Genomic DNA, 14,546 nt, shown 5'->3' with positions numbered 1-14,546 from the left:
TTGCAGAAGTAAAACCACAATGAGTTTACCATCAGATTTCATTTTTGTTTTGGTCACATCAGAGACTAAACTTAGCTTTGGTAACAAAGACATGAACCAAGTTCTTTTAGTTTTACTGGCTTCTCTTCTGAAGGAGCCTAAGAAGAGCATGAGATAAGCACTTGAGCCGATGTTCATCTTCCGCTGAGCGCAGCAAAGTACCCTAAAGGTTAGAGCACTCCTACAGTGATGTATGTCTGCTTCCCTTCACACCTCTGCCCTGTAGCTGTCTTGTCCTTGTGCTCCATTGGCCACCACTGGTCAGGTGGGCTGAGGGAGCCCAAAATCCTTCCCTGTGATGGGAAAAAATACTCAAACAATCCCCAGCTGCCGGCAGTTGGCGCATCAGCTGCGTGCTTGAAGGCACCAGTCAGACAGTAGCAGGCGAGCAGCCAACCGGGACCTGCTTCCATTTTCCCTGACACTTGGCTTTTGAAACAGAGGGGCCCAAGCCGGGAAAAGTAGGATGGGGGCCGGAGCTAGCGCCGAGGACAAACACTCCAGGGAGCTGGAGAAGAGGCTGAAGGAGGATGCAGACAAGGATGCAAGGACCGTCAAACTGCTGCTGCTAGGTACAGACACACCTGTTGGACAAGTGATTTAGAAGCAATGGTTTCAATACATCAGGATCTGGTCAGAGCCATTCCCACACCTTAGATGGTTTTAGTGTGCTATTTTAGTTGAGCTGTAAAATTACCTTACTGTGACTTCCTAACTTGTTTTGGTTAAAAACTTTCCCTAAAACAATTCCTGCTTTGACTTTCACAAGCAATTTTAGTTCATGTTTAACAATGATAAAAGCAAATGATGTCGGTTTATGCATTGTTGCAAATAACACCTAATTAATTTCCAGGGCTGATTTTTTTAAAACTCTTTATAGTATCTAACTGTGCATGAAAAGATGCAACATATCAAGTAAGAGCTTAATAAACTGTGTCACTGAATTGCTGAGACACTCAGATAATCACGCAAGGCAATCCCTGTTAATCCTGACACAACAGGTTCTTCCGCACAAAGGGCTTAACACTGAAGGACACTGACCCTGAATCAACAAACCAAAACAGATTTATAGCACCTTCATTTTACATCTTCTGAATTTAGACTGAATGAGAGAAACTGTCAGAGCTACAGTTTATTCTATGAGCTAATAAAATACAGAACATACAGTCAAATGTAGTTGGGCTGCTTGAAGTAATTCAGAGTTGTAATATTTGTTGACAGTTGAAAGACTGCGCCATCTGAAAATACTTTGTACACACATAAGAACCTGTTTCAGACATTGTTCATGCACTGCTTCATCCTCTGCTTATGGTGATACAGGTTAGGGTCAAGTAAAAAAAGATTAGGGCTGAAGTAAGAAGCATTATGCCGCACTTGTTGGGATCATCTTTTGGAGGATTTAGTGGAGGACCTGAGAAAAACAGATGTTATTCCAACACCTTACAAACATAAATAAAAACACCAGTTCTGATAAGCATGCTGGTAGCTTCATCAATGTCCAGTTTTCGGGAATGGATCGCCATGTAAGGTGTCTTCAAATCAAAGAAAATGTTGGGATATTCTGATAAAATAGGCGAAGACATCTTCTAAAATGATTTCTTCCCTTTCATAGGGGCTGGAGAATCAGGCAAGAGCACCATTGTCAAACAGATGAAGTAAGAACTTTGTATCTAAGCAGCATTTATTCCTTCTTGTCCAAAGCTATATTCAATAGTAATGCCACACTTTCTCCACAGAATTATCCACAAAGATGGTTATTCGCTTGAAGAATGCTTGGAGTTCATCGTCATCATCTACAGCAACACCCTGCAGTCCATCATGGCAATCGTGAAGGCCATGAACACACTCAACATTAACTACGGCCACCCCGATCAGCAGGTGACAACACACGTCTATGTAAATCTTAGGTCAAATGTTCCAAGTTAAACTTATTGATGTGACTGTCCACCTGGGTCCTTCCTGCAGGATGATGCTAGAAAACTGATGCATCTTGCAGACACCATTGAGGAGGGAACCATGCCCAAAGAATTGTCAGACATCATTCTGCGTCTGTGGAAGGATTCTGGCATCCAGGTCTGCTTCGACAGGGCTTCAGAGTATCAACTCAACGACTCAGCTGGATAGTAAGCAACAACACACTGAAACACTGCTCATGTAATCGTAAAAATAAGTCCACTGACAGAGTTTAATTTTCACACAGCTACCTCAATGACCTGGAGCGACTGATCCAACCAGGCTATGTGCCCACTGAGCAGGATGTGCTGCGATCAAGAGTGAAAACCACTGGTATCATTGAGACTCAATTCTCCTTCAAGGATCTTAACTTCAGGTGATTCTACGAATTATTGCTCATTAGTAGGAATTAGGATTGATCGGGTGATCACGCAGCAAATTGCCTTTTGTTTTGATTCAGAATGTTTGATGTGGGTGGCCAGAGGTCAGAAAGAAAGAAGTGGATTCATTGTTTCGAAGGTGTCACCTGTATCATCTTCATTGCTGCTCTGAGCGCCTATGACATGGTGTTGGTGGAGGATGACGAAGTGGTATGACAGAGTTGACCATTGCATCTCATAATTTATGGTAAGAAGTAAAAATCTGGGTCACTGAAAAGTTTTTTTTTCTTTTTTTTACTTTCAGAACCGAATGCATGAGAGTCTGCACTTGTTCAACAGTATCTGCAACCATCGCTACTTCGCCACCACCTCCATTGTCCTCTTCCTTAACAAGAAGGATGTGTTCGTTGAGAAGATCAAGAAAGCCCATCTCAGCATGTGCTTCCCAGAGTACGACGGTGAGATTTTCATGAACTACTTAGATTATTTTTTCAATGTATAAATGACAGTATCGTCGGCAAAACATGATCTAGCTATGTGAAGAATAGACTGGCTACAAGTTTAGCTCTTCACTTTGTGGATATTAAAGTGGAAAAACAACTCTTCCTCATTTCATTATTGTTTTGTCATTTATCTTTTATATCTCGCTGTTGTCCTGCCCAGGGCCCAATACTTATGAGGATGCTGGCAACTACATCAAAATCCAGTTCCTGGACCTGAACTTGCGCCGAGATGTAAAAGAAATCTACTCGCACATGACCTGCGCCACAGACACAGAAAACGTCAAGTTTGTGTTTGACGCCGTAACCGACATCATCATCAAGGAAAACCTGAAAGACTGCGGTCTCTTCTAAGAGCCAAGCAGGGAAACTAAATGAAGGTGAGCAAAGTCAAAAATCATACAAATCTAACCGAGAGTGACTGTTCTCCTATCTAACACGTGTGTTTCTATGTTATTTGACAGGGTAGCGTCTTAGCCCTGTCACATTCCTCAGATTCCTCCTCAAATCTAACAGGGGAATGAAGATGGAGATCAAAAAGCCATCATCAAACCAGTGAATGCAAAAACAAAAATAACATTTAATTTGCTGTGTTTAAAAACTAAACTTGTAGCTTCGACCAAAGACTCCTTATCACTGAGACATGAAAATAATCCCGTGCAGATTTTAAGATGAGTTGAATTTTTTTGTTAAACTTTTCTCATTTGCTCATCTTTGGAGATGAATGCAATCTGTAGATTTTGTCTGCATAAACTGATTTCTTTTCAGATGTACTCATGAATAGACGCAGTGTCTCTAAGCTCAAGTAATCAGACAGCATATAATTAAAGGGCTAACAAGATGGCCTCACCACCTGCATATGCACTTCAGCATCAGTTAGACTTTAAGATGAACTGTCATTAGAAAAGGCTTTTTCTAAAGACACAAAACAGCACAATTTGTAACACCAGAAGATAATAAATTGAACTTCTGAGAGAAGCATTAGATTGTTTTTGGTTTTATTGCAGTAGTTGAAAAAGGGCCATTGCACATAATTAATCAAATGTCTAATGGTGTGTTGTAATACTGTTAATCAATAAACTGTTAAACTAGAGATTAATTTAACCCCAATTCGAATCTCCCTGTCAAAAAGCCTTTGAGTCAACGTATCGTATACTGAAATTCAGAGAAATATAAAAATGTGCATTTTTGATTAAATTTATTAAAGCTTCTGTAGAAAACTCAGTAGTGTGTCATTTTTTCTAGAATTAATATCTTGTTTTTAATCTCCTCAGGTTCCTGGAAATTCCTTTTCCTTTAATTTTAGAATTATGCACCTCTAAAATATATTAAAGTTTGTGGTTATGATATAAAATGTGATGAAAAAAGCACATGAACAATTTTGCAAGTCACTGCATCTGCATTTGCCTCTGCCTCCCTCACAAAATTCACCAGAATGGGAGGTGCATCTGTTTTCCAATACATCAATGACCTTTGACCACTTCTGAGAGCTACAGTATGTGATTGCATCACATCCTGAAGGGAGGATTAGTAACGCAGATAACTATGGAAGATTTCTACTTTATTCTGAGAAAAAATGAAGTTAGGTGTAACCACAGCTACATCTGAATATGTGAGACGTGACCTGGGTGTTTGTCACAAATGCAGACAAAATCAAAGGAAAGCGGACCTAAACAAAGACCGCAGCAGAATTACACAGTAGCAGAAAGATGATTTCAATGCATCAAATATTTGTAAATTATATTGCGTAATATTGCATAGAAATGTACCTCAGTATTGTGAACAATATTTAATGTTGGAAACAATAATAAAATGGAAAATAGTAGGCAACATTGCAAATTTTATTTCTTACAAAAGCATTCACTGATTTTTGCATTTCTAATAAACCCTGAGTTTTTAACCGCATGACAGGTATGAAGTGCACCAAAAGAAACAGCTCCAGTCTCTTCTGTACAAGTACAAATCATAAACAATGCAGTAGAATTGTCACCAATACAAACTTAGAATTAAAAAAAAATAAAAAAAATAAAATTTTATGGCTTGTGATGGTTAAAAGAACCGCAGATAAACATGGAATGAAACATTTGTGCAATATCAAAAGTGGCAATAAAATATGTTCAAAAATGTTATCCACGGCTAATATACACCACATAGCATCCAGAAATACTAAGACAAATAGAAGGCACTTAAAGAGTCAGCCCTGAACCTCATTCTGATGGGAGCACAAAGCCCTTTCTAAGACATAGAGTCAATAAAAGTTTGAAAGACAAACATTTGATTATCTCAATATTGTATTTTCTCAGTATTGTCAAACATGAGTCAAAGGCAAAAAAATGCAGTTTACTCCCCAGACTTTCTGTCTCTGCCCAGATATGCATTAGCATTTTAGTAAAGATGCACCAAGAACTTGGTAGAACATTTTGGAGAACTTACTGGTGACCAGATCCGTTTCTGAGCTCTCCCGATGTGTGCATGCTATTACTGATTGAAGAAGTTTAACTGTTATCAGCGGGTGATCAAAATTGAAGTCAGAGGAAGTATAAAAGATGTAAAGAGCCATTTCAAATCAAAGCATTTTGCATGACTTATTAAGACATGACTGCTGTTCATTCAGGCTGCGGGGGGGGCAGCAGGAAACTTGACCAGAGTACAGCAAAGTTGCTCTTTTTGTCCCCTTCAGCTTTCAAACGTGTAATGAAACAAGCTATATTTAGTAATGTGTGCAACCTTTATGGAAATCTAACAACTAAGATAAGAAACTATGTTCTCTAAGAGAACACAGAGATTACCCTCTCATTACAACACAGTCATATTGCCTTTGCTCTGAAAATAAATAATTTGATTTCACATAGCACAAAGTTAGAAAAAAGACCATTGTTCCTATATATTTTTAAATCTTAAAGAGAAATTAGAATTGGCTAAAAATCTATATTAGTCTGCCATGAGACTCTGATTGGTGCATCTCTAGTTTTAAAAACCAGAGTTTTGCAGTAATGCTGTTTGACTAAAAAATATCTGGAGTGAAAAGCAGCTCTTTTAAGAGTTTTATCTCACAGCCCTTACATAATAGCACTGATCTAATCAGGTATATCAACTTAAAGAGGCACTGGTTCTCAGGTTTAGAGTGGCTTGCTCAAAGGTCCACATTTGTTTATAGGCTATGCACTGAATTAATGTGAGGTTAATGGCACTGATCTTATTATCAGATGCTTTTCTGTCAAAACTCTCAGCTCTGTCACACACATATGTGCAAAGTTTACCCAAACAGACATCTCAGTTTGTCTAAAACCCTCTTAGTTCAGACAAAAACTAACAATCAAAACTAATTCTCCTGACCTTGGACTTGTCACCTTTGTTGGCATCGTTCTCTAAAACCAAAAACCTTTTTCTTTAATACAGTCTCGTCTTCTCAGGATTCATTACTGTCCATTTCCTGTCTAGATCCAGATCTGAGAAATAGATGGTGCAAAGACTCTGAACTGAGGAAGTCCTCCTCTCCAGTCCTTTCAAACAAGTGTAACCACATCTGTCCTTTTTCGTCAAAACACTCCCACCATATGATCAATCTGCCTCATGTAGACACTCTTTAATGGCAGAGCATATCGACGCTCCTCTGGGATCCTGTTACACTGCAGAGATACAGAAGAAAGAATAAATACAGAGTTCCTTTTCACAATGTTTTATGTCAACAATTCATAGCTAAAAAGAAAAAAAAATCACTTTAATTTATAGAGAATGGATGAATGGACTGATGGATGGATGAAGAAAAAGAAATGAGAACTAACATACTTAATTTTCTTTTTCCATACTGATTCACACCTGGAAAACACTCCAGCCAAGTTTTATGTTTTTCCAGACTGAGGATGAACCCTGAGGCTAACTGTTTTTCTGGTCAAACTCATTGACCACATTAAATGAACCGGGATGATGATCTTACGTTGCTGATGTTGCTCGGAGGCGGCTGGTTGCTTGTTTCCGTTTCTGCCAGCGCTCCCTCTTCACATGGAGACAAGTCGTTCCACTGCTTCTCCCTGAAGCGCTTGTCTATAGGCACAACATGACCTTCTGTAGTGAAGATATATTTGTTATCGGATTTGTGCAGTGGGTTGTCCTCGTCAAATAGCTGCAATGCAGAGGAAAAGACAATAAAATTCCCCAACAAATTAATTCATATATTCAAAATGGTGTATGGGGGGCGGCATACACTATTCAAATTACCTTCCACGTGCTAAGAGGTTATCAGAAATAGAGTACTAAACATATACATATACATTTATATTTATTTTTTGACACTCATTCTGGTATAGTAGGATATGTAAACCTTTATGTGTGTTAACATGAAGTTTGCTTTTTGTCAAACTTTAAAATGTGATTCAAAGATTGCAAGTCTTCCATTTTAGCACAAGAGGTCACCAAATCCTACACTTTTGTCTTTAAAGTGCACATAAGCCTTAGGAAACAATGAAGTAAAATAAATGTTTGTCGCTACATATCAGAGTATAATGCCTCAGATTGAAAACTTACAAGATAAAGGTATTTGCAGGTTTCACTGAGAAAAAAGCTCTCCATGCGATCCTCTTTGGATTTATCCACAACATGGTGGAGTGTGGCATATCCGCATCTGCAGTAGCAGTAACACACAGCAGTGAAGTGTACAGTAGGCAAATACATATATTTTTTTATATTTATACATGTCCAAAATCAGTAAAAACAACATAAATAGATACCTGACTTTGGCATTTGTCTCAAGGCTCTGGAGAATATCCATTCCAACGTGCAGATAGAAAGGATTTTTTGTTGCCTGTGAGAAGAAAGTAAGGAAAATTACTCGCGATTGATAAAAAGTAAACAACCACTGCTGTCACCGAGTTACTACCTGGTACAGCAGGTAGGTGGACTCTACCAGCTCTGGTCTTAAAGGGTAAAATAACACATCGGGAGCTTTGAGCTGCCAGTTGTATCTCTCTGGCAGCGCCCCGAAGCGCTTCCAGATGGCATAGTAGAAGGCATGCAGGCAAATGGCGTCATCGATATCCCCGTTCAGCACCTATGAGTTACATAAATCCTTATTTTAGTTTACTGGAACAAAAAATATATATATATATATATTTCTGTCAGAAGAAAGAAAAAAAAACACCTGCAGCCCAGGAAAGAAGGCCTGAAGGGAGTCGATCCACGTGTTCATAATCTCACCACTAAACATGTTCACATTAACGTAGAGAGGTGGGTCACCCTCACCTTCATTGCAAGACTCGCGCCTGAACAAAGGGAAAAGATTTCACACAATTCAGCTATACAACATTCCTCTCCACATTAAAAAAAAAAACAGAAACATACAGTGACTTTCTAGAGTACGATGACTTTTTTCATATTTTCTCACATTAACACCAATATTAAGACCAATAAGAAGCAGAGCATAGCTGGAAAGTAGAAGGACATTTATTGATGGTTTTATTTTTTTAACCCGTTTTTATGGGTGCATTTCTTCCAGCAGCAACGGGGAAGCTACTGGAAGAAATGCAGCTAAAGTTATTAACCCAATAATAAACTCAAAACTTTAGAGTTCCAACTTGACACAATGTAGAAAAGTTCAGAAAGTTTGAACACTTCAATAAAGTAATGTATATAAAACATGACTACGCTGTAAACATTTCTCAGTTTTAATTCCTCTTTTTGGTCATTCCCAGGCAGACTCAGATCCTGTTGCTGCGATATTTTCACATTTCAGCTGCAACCAAACGAGACTCTCAACAATGCAGAAAATTGGACAATGAACAAAATCAATCTCTCAAATTTGTTTTTTCTGTTTGGGACTCACCCTCTTCTCAGGTGGTTCTGAATGCTCTCATAAGCTGCCTTAAACATGCGGTAATCTTCTTTCTCACCAAATAGAATGTAAGATTTCAGCAAATACTCATAAAAAGAGTCCATTCCAGCTCCAAGCCCACTCTGCTTGTCAACCCACTGGCCTGTTTGGATATTAATGACATTTCCTGCAAAAAGAAACCAAAGAGGGATGTTTGCACCTTTGGCAACATCAGGCGAGAACCAAGTATTGAAAAGAAACAAAAATCAATGGGCAAAGTGGAATTAAAACTCCTCCACCCCAAATGGAAGCTGAATTTACCCAACAGTCCAGTTTCGTTGCTTCTCAGATTCCACAGAGCTCTGACGGCTCGCCTCGCCACCCATTCGAACGTCGAATCCCCGATCAGGCGACTCAGAATGCCAAACTCCACCAGCAGGGACCCGGCTCCTGCGGTGCACGTCTCATTGATGCCGTCCTGAGGGACTCCCGTCTTCAGGTTCACCTGCATGCGGGACACAGACAAACAATCAGCCCCGGCCTCGCGCACGGAAGCGGGATGACTTACTTTGTAATCAAAGAGTGATCTCGCTCACCCTGGGGAAAGGAATGCCCGTGCTTGTGTTCTCAAAAGCAGGAAGCAAGCGCACAGCCAGGTCGTGAGCCAGATGCAGAAGTTCATTGTCATAATCTTTGAAGCCCACCTCCCCGAACGGGTGCTTGGGGTCAGTCAGCAGAATGTGTGCTGAGATAAGGCTTCCAAGGATCCTTCAAAGATTAAATGAAGAACTAAGTGACCCCTTTTTAATGCCATCGCTGCAAAATTGTATCAGTCTTACAAAGAAGTACAGCTACAGTATTTATGTTTTTTTCAGTAAATGTACAGCTTTATTTTTTAATATCATTGGAGATGCATGAAGAAAGTGACTGCTGACCAGCATCATGCAAACTGCTGATTGATCAGCCCTGAACAGTATTAATATATATACTGTATATACCGATAAAGATAAATGTAATTAATATTTTCAGTGATCGTATTGTTGTTTTTGCTATAATGTGTTAAATTTGCAGTCATTTTGTTTGTACAGCTTACAGTCACTATTTGGGCCTTTACATGTGACATTCCTACTCTACTTCTAATGCAGATAATTAACTAGTACTCATACCAAGCTCAAAAGAAAATATTTAACACCGTGTCCTTGTAACGATATAACACAGCTCTTGAAGAGAAATTGGAGCAGAGTAAAATTGGTCAAAGCTTTAGAATTGAAAACTGGAAAAAACATGTTGAGCAGAACACAAAAGAATGACCCAATCAACTCATAAGATGCTAAATGTGTGATAATTTGAGATAATTGCTCTACAACATGTATTAGTGAGCACCTAGAAAACTTTAAGTAAGAGGAAAACTTTAAAGTTGATCACAAGCTGGAGAGTTTTGGACATGTCTAACGTAACGTTTGTACCTGATGTTAGCCTCGAAGACTTGCACAGTTGAGTCCTTGTCAAAAGACACGGTATCTATAACCAGTTTGACGGCTCTCTGGAACTCTGTCACGTTGCCAAGCACCTGGTGAAACAAGACACCCAGTTTAACCACAGCGTATTCTGCGTTATCTTTCTGGTTTGTTTAAGATTGTGAATGCTGCTGCAGCTGGGTGATAGGAAAGCCCTCAATTGCCAACCTTTTAGACTGACATACTAACACATAACTAATTCAAAAACGGGTAATTTTGAGAGCAGTAGACGACCCACTACTTGTACAGGAAGTGTTAACCACCATGGTGTAAAACATACCACTTGTAACTAGCAATGTGTGCAAAACAATCATTTTCTATGGAAAAAGACCAAAAAGAGTTCAGATTTATAATCTGGTTTTGTATTTTTTTTTTCTGCTGAAGTCATGAGATCAAAACCTCTACCATGTCCTCAAGGAGATTTTCTGTGTTAAGCAATACAAAAACCATGTGGAAGCTAACTTACCAGCAGGGTGTCTAAGGTGTCAATGAGTGTGAGTGAATAGTTCCCCAAGACGTCGTTAATATTGATGTTCGACCTACAACAAAAACAGGAAAAAGTGGGAAAGCTTTCTTATGACACTACAGAACAGAAAGTACTTTTTGCTGAGCAGTTTTGATGGTTACACATAATCTAATGTTAGTGGAAGACATCTAATCAGTCTTATCAGGTCTCCATAGTTACAGTTTGCTTCATCTTGGAAAGCACGCAGCTGATTTGGAAACAAAAGGATCTTGTTATTAAAACGGATTAGTATTTTTATCTTCCTTTCAGCTGCAACTCGTCTGCAGCGATATTGCTTTCATTCTAACGTCACTCTCTAATGTCATTTGACTCACATTTGGTTAAAAATAACATTGAGAAGTTTTGTAAAACCGTTCATTAAAAGTCTCCCATGTGTGCAAAACGAAGCTTACATGGATGGATTTATTTAGCTTATTTTAACTTTGTACCACACAGTCCGTACTTTTCAAAGAAGTTAAATGACAGTAAAAGAATCTTTTCTTAATTGAAACAAATATAACTCATTTTGCAATTTATTTTCTAGTATTTAAAAATAACTACAATTAATGTGAGCTTCATTTTAAACAAAAACACTGTTCCTACACCAATTAATTATCTGCTTAAAATTAAATTTGTCTGAAAATAGAAATTTGTGAAACTCAATTATATTGTTGTTTTAAGAAGCCTTCCTTCAGTTTCAGAAAGAAAAAAATGTTCCTTCATTTCATATTTGATGTGTGATGGTCTTTTTTTCTGCTTTCAGAATTACTGGCAGCCCGTTTTGCCTTTTAATTCAATATATTCAATTGTTCAGCAAGAGAAGTTCCATTTTGCTTGTCTGCATTTGTAGAGCAAATCTGGTTGGAAACTGTTAGGCAAATCCACCATATTGTTTACTTAGGCCGTTAAAACAGAATTAACAAAAATGTAATGAAGTTTAAAATATTTCATCTGAAAGTCTTTTTCTAGGGTGCCATATGGAGGGCGCTCGGTGGTCAAAATGAGCAAACCTGCTGTAGCTAGGCTTCTGATAATATAGGATAAAATGTATATTTTGCTGTGTATATAAATAGAATATAGACAATATACATCTAAAAGCTGCCCTTTGTACTGTTGAGCTTTGGATTAAGATGTTTTCAATGTCTCCCAGCCATGCAACACTCTGATCTACATGTCTAACAAGTTTTTCTGCCTGAACCTACCTGATTTAAATTTGTAAGCTTCAATATAAAGTAATGGCAAGCTGCTGAGGTAATTCATGCCTTTGAGTCAGGTATGGAATATCTTAGACATGCAGGTCAGTGTACTCACACGACCCGAGTTGGTCAAAACAGGATCAGTCAATGAATGTTGTGTGTGAACCTGAACCATGACCTGCTTGTTTTCTGGGCCAGCTGATTTGTTGCATTTAAAGTTGATTTGCCTACAAACTACAACTGGAAATCTCAGCTTATTTAAAATAACTGAGATAACTGAAAGACCAGGACTGGCCAGTTCAGAGAGAGACTCACGGGTTCAGCACGTCTGGACCTCTCCCCTCACAATCAATGGGATTCAGCTCGTCCTCTGGAAAGGCATATTTCATGTAGTTCTCGTATCCAAAGTAGAACATTTCTTTGGCCATGTCTTTCATTTTCACCCTCAGCGTGTCAGGGAAGGATCTGTACCTCCGGACGTACTCATCCCTGTTGCCATCGAAGAGGTTCAGGTAGGACCTCCTGGGGGAATCCTCCCCGATCTTAGCGCAGGTGGTCGCCGTCTCGTCATACCTGTGAGCCTGGATTCTTTGGGACCAAGAGCCAGCGCTCGGGTCGGCTTCCTTTTCCTCGCGGAACAGCAAGTCCAGTTTGTGCAAATTAAAACCGAGGTGGAAGTTGAACCCGGAGCTAATCTCAGGTCCCAGCCCGAAGGCTAGCCACAGAACCCAGCTGACAGAGAGTCTCAGGACCACCAGACCCACTACTATTGACCTCCATTGCATCTTTGCCCCAGGTCGGTCTTAAAGTGCATAATCCAAGTCCTCATTACCTCCGAGGTATATCTGAACACGAAAACCGCTGTTTGTCAAGCTAAACTACAGTCACAGAGGCTCGTACGGTGGAGATTCCTCCTTACTCACTTCCTGTCAACAAACCAGCCCATCCCAAATCCGGCGATGCGATTGGCTAATCGTTCTCGTCATTATTCATTTTGAAAGGCGGGCTTATTGCTGATTGGCTGATGACGAGCTGTCAATCCTCCTGTTAAGTTTCGTGGCACTCCGGTGAAACGCACCAATAAAAATGAGCCACAAGAGTGAAACTGTCAAAAGGCGAAACATTATTTGGTTACATTTAAATCTAGAAGGACTGAACGTTAGAGAATTTTGCAAAGTAAATGGTGCGCTTCACTGTTAGTCAATCAGCATGGTCAAAACAAACTGTGTATATGGGCCACCCAATAAATGAATAAATCATTATACTCACAATGATATTCATTTTCATACATATTCACTTACTTAGAAATTAAAACTAAAAGTGAGAGACCTTTGTGTGCTTTTTTCCGGTGGTGGTTTGTGTCTTAAATCTCTACCGTGAGTGCAATTGTTGCCCACTGTCTTTTTTAAATTAATAAATCGTAAACACTGACCCTGACGAAGTCAACAGAGACCTGTAATGCTTTATATTAGTCAGAGATGTCCGAAACACGGCCCCCAGACTGAAATTGAAGAATGTTACACATCCAAGCTGAAGCAGGCAGTCTTACAATGGGAAATATTTGAAACAACACAAATTATTAATATTTTAATAATCGTGCTTTCTGCTCTCCTTCTATAATTTCATATTATATAAGACCACAAATGTGCAGCAATTGTTTTTAAAAAGCACCCAAAGGTTCACCCCAATCTTGCATTTAATTGATCTATTAAACTTGGATAAATGTAGCTAATTATTTTTCTCTAGTAAGGGAGATCCAAAGCCAATTGTTACTGAGACACTAGACAACATGGAATCAAGTAAACCTCGAAAAAAAACAACAACAAAAACAAAAACATGGAGAGCTGAATGGTTTTTGTATATAAGGCAAGCTTACAAAACCCTTTCTTGTTTATGGCCTGAAATAATTTACAAATATCTTTCCTCCAAAATGACTACATATCTTGTTTTACTAAAATATTGCATATTGTTAAACAGGCTAAAACATTGATTTTTTTAAACAAACTCATATTTTGCAGCTGCTGGAAATATTACTTTATTTATGCTGCTTTTAATGCTAGTTTTAACTTTAGCACATGTTGAAATATTAGACTGATCCTGATTGTTTTGAGTAGGCCTCAATTTAGGTGAGATTTAGACTCATAGTTTAATCAATATATAACTTAATCAGTAGAACATTTTTCTTAGATATAATGATCCCGATTTGATTAAAATTAGTCTAATCGTTTTTTTTATAGTAGATCACATTCTTAAGAGTCTATAAATCATATATTCATCTGAAAATGTTTTAGCTCATTATAACCAAAGAAGTTGAAAACTAATAAGAAAATATTGAGTGTAACAGATGCTTTGGTATTGAAACTGCTTATGTCTGTTTTATAAGAGTTTGAAGATATTATACGAAACCTGTGCTAATTTTTATATATAATCAAAATCTGCTGTTTGATGCACTGGGTCAGAGGTGACGCCAGGAGAGCCGGTTTGAGGCAGTTTGGAATGAGAAACACAGATAGCTGATCAACTCTGGTATGGTATGTTAGACTCATCAGACAGTAGATACACGCCTTGATATAAAAGTAATTGATCTAAAACAGCTAATCAGATCACTGAGGTGGAACCGTCTGAACTGCCACACACAAAATGCTATTGA

At 38.6% G+C, this 14,546-nt stretch overlaps 2 protein-coding genes across 3 annotated transcripts; one reads left to right on the top strand and one right to left on the bottom strand.

Annotated features, from left to right (window-relative positions):
* Positions 1 to 349: 349 nt before the first annotated feature.
* gnat1 (guanine nucleotide binding protein (G protein), alpha transducing activity polypeptide 1) lies at positions 350 to 4,096 on the top strand. The gene is made up of 9 exons (XM_008408700.3): positions 350 to 611; positions 1,652 to 1,694; positions 1,776 to 1,917; positions 2,005 to 2,162; positions 2,240 to 2,368; positions 2,453 to 2,582; positions 2,677 to 2,830; positions 3,036 to 3,252; positions 3,337 to 4,096. Exons 1-8 carry the CDS (start codon positions 506 to 508, stop codon positions 3,224 to 3,226), a joined length of 1,053 nt encoding a protein of 350 aa, XP_008406922.1. The 5' UTR covers positions 350 to 505; the 3' UTR covers positions 3,227 to 3,252; positions 3,337 to 4,096.
* A 596-nt stretch (positions 4,097 to 4,692) lies between these two features.
* Positions 4,693 to 12,863, bottom strand: edem1 (ER degradation enhancer, mannosidase alpha-like 1). 2 transcript variants are annotated; one of them, XR_014087572.1, is made up of 12 exons: positions 12,212 to 12,863; positions 10,662 to 10,734; positions 10,145 to 10,248; positions 9,275 to 9,446; positions 9,000 to 9,183; positions 8,691 to 8,865; positions 8,010 to 8,130; positions 7,749 to 7,919; positions 7,600 to 7,673; positions 7,397 to 7,493; positions 6,810 to 6,937; positions 4,693 to 6,501 (listed from the first exon to the last, which is right to left on the bottom strand). XR_014087572.1 is itself a non-coding variant. In XM_008408698.3 (12 exons), exons 1-12 carry the CDS (start codon positions 12,679 to 12,681, stop codon positions 6,412 to 6,414), a joined length of 1,917 nt encoding a protein of 638 aa, XP_008406920.1. In that variant the 5' UTR covers positions 12,682 to 12,862; the 3' UTR covers positions 4,693 to 6,411. The 2 variants fall into 2 exon arrangements, 1 of the variants encoding a protein (XP_008406920.1); XM_008408698.3 differs by having other exon boundaries at positions 6,810 to 6,995; positions 12,212 to 12,862.
* Positions 12,864 to 14,546: the final 1,683 nt, after the last annotated feature.

Source organism: Poecilia reticulata, chromosome 5 (assembly GCF_904066995.2).
Source record: "Poecilia reticulata chromosome 5, P_reticulata-male-v2, whole genome shotgun sequence".
NCBI lineage: Eukaryota > Metazoa > Chordata > Actinopteri > Cyprinodontiformes > Poeciliidae > Poecilia > Poecilia reticulata.
This window is presented reverse-complemented; position numbering and strand designations above follow the sequence as displayed.

What these genes read in the sequence shown, in the direction of transcription:
- gnat1 (XM_008408700.3), top strand. Translation starts at nt 506, where the DNA reads ATGGGGGCCGGAGCTAGCGCCGAGGACAAACACTCCAGGGAGCTGGAG. An exon ending in CGTCAAACTGCTGCTGCTAG is followed by an intron (nt 612 to 1,651) that starts GTACAGACACAC and finishes TCCCTTTCATAG; the next exon opens with GGGCTGGAGAATCAGGCAAG. An exon ending in ACGGCCACCCCGATCAGCAG is followed by an intron (nt 1,918 to 2,004) that starts GTGACAACACAC and finishes TCCTTCCTGCAG; the next exon opens with GATGATGCTAGAAAACTGAT.
- edem1 (XM_008408698.3), bottom strand. Translation starts at nt 12,681, where the DNA reads ATGCAATGGAGGTCAATAGTAGTGGGTCTGGTGGTCCTGAGACTCTCT. An exon ending in GGTCCAGACGTGCTGAACCC is followed by an intron (nt 10,735 to 12,211) that starts GTGAGTCTCTCT and finishes TTTTTGTTGTAG; the next exon opens with GTCGAACATCAATATTAACG. An exon ending in CAGAACCACCTGAGAAGAGG is followed by an intron (nt 8,131 to 8,690) that starts GTGAGTCCCAAA and finishes CCCTTTGTTCAG; the next exon opens with GCGCGAGTCTTGCAATGAAG.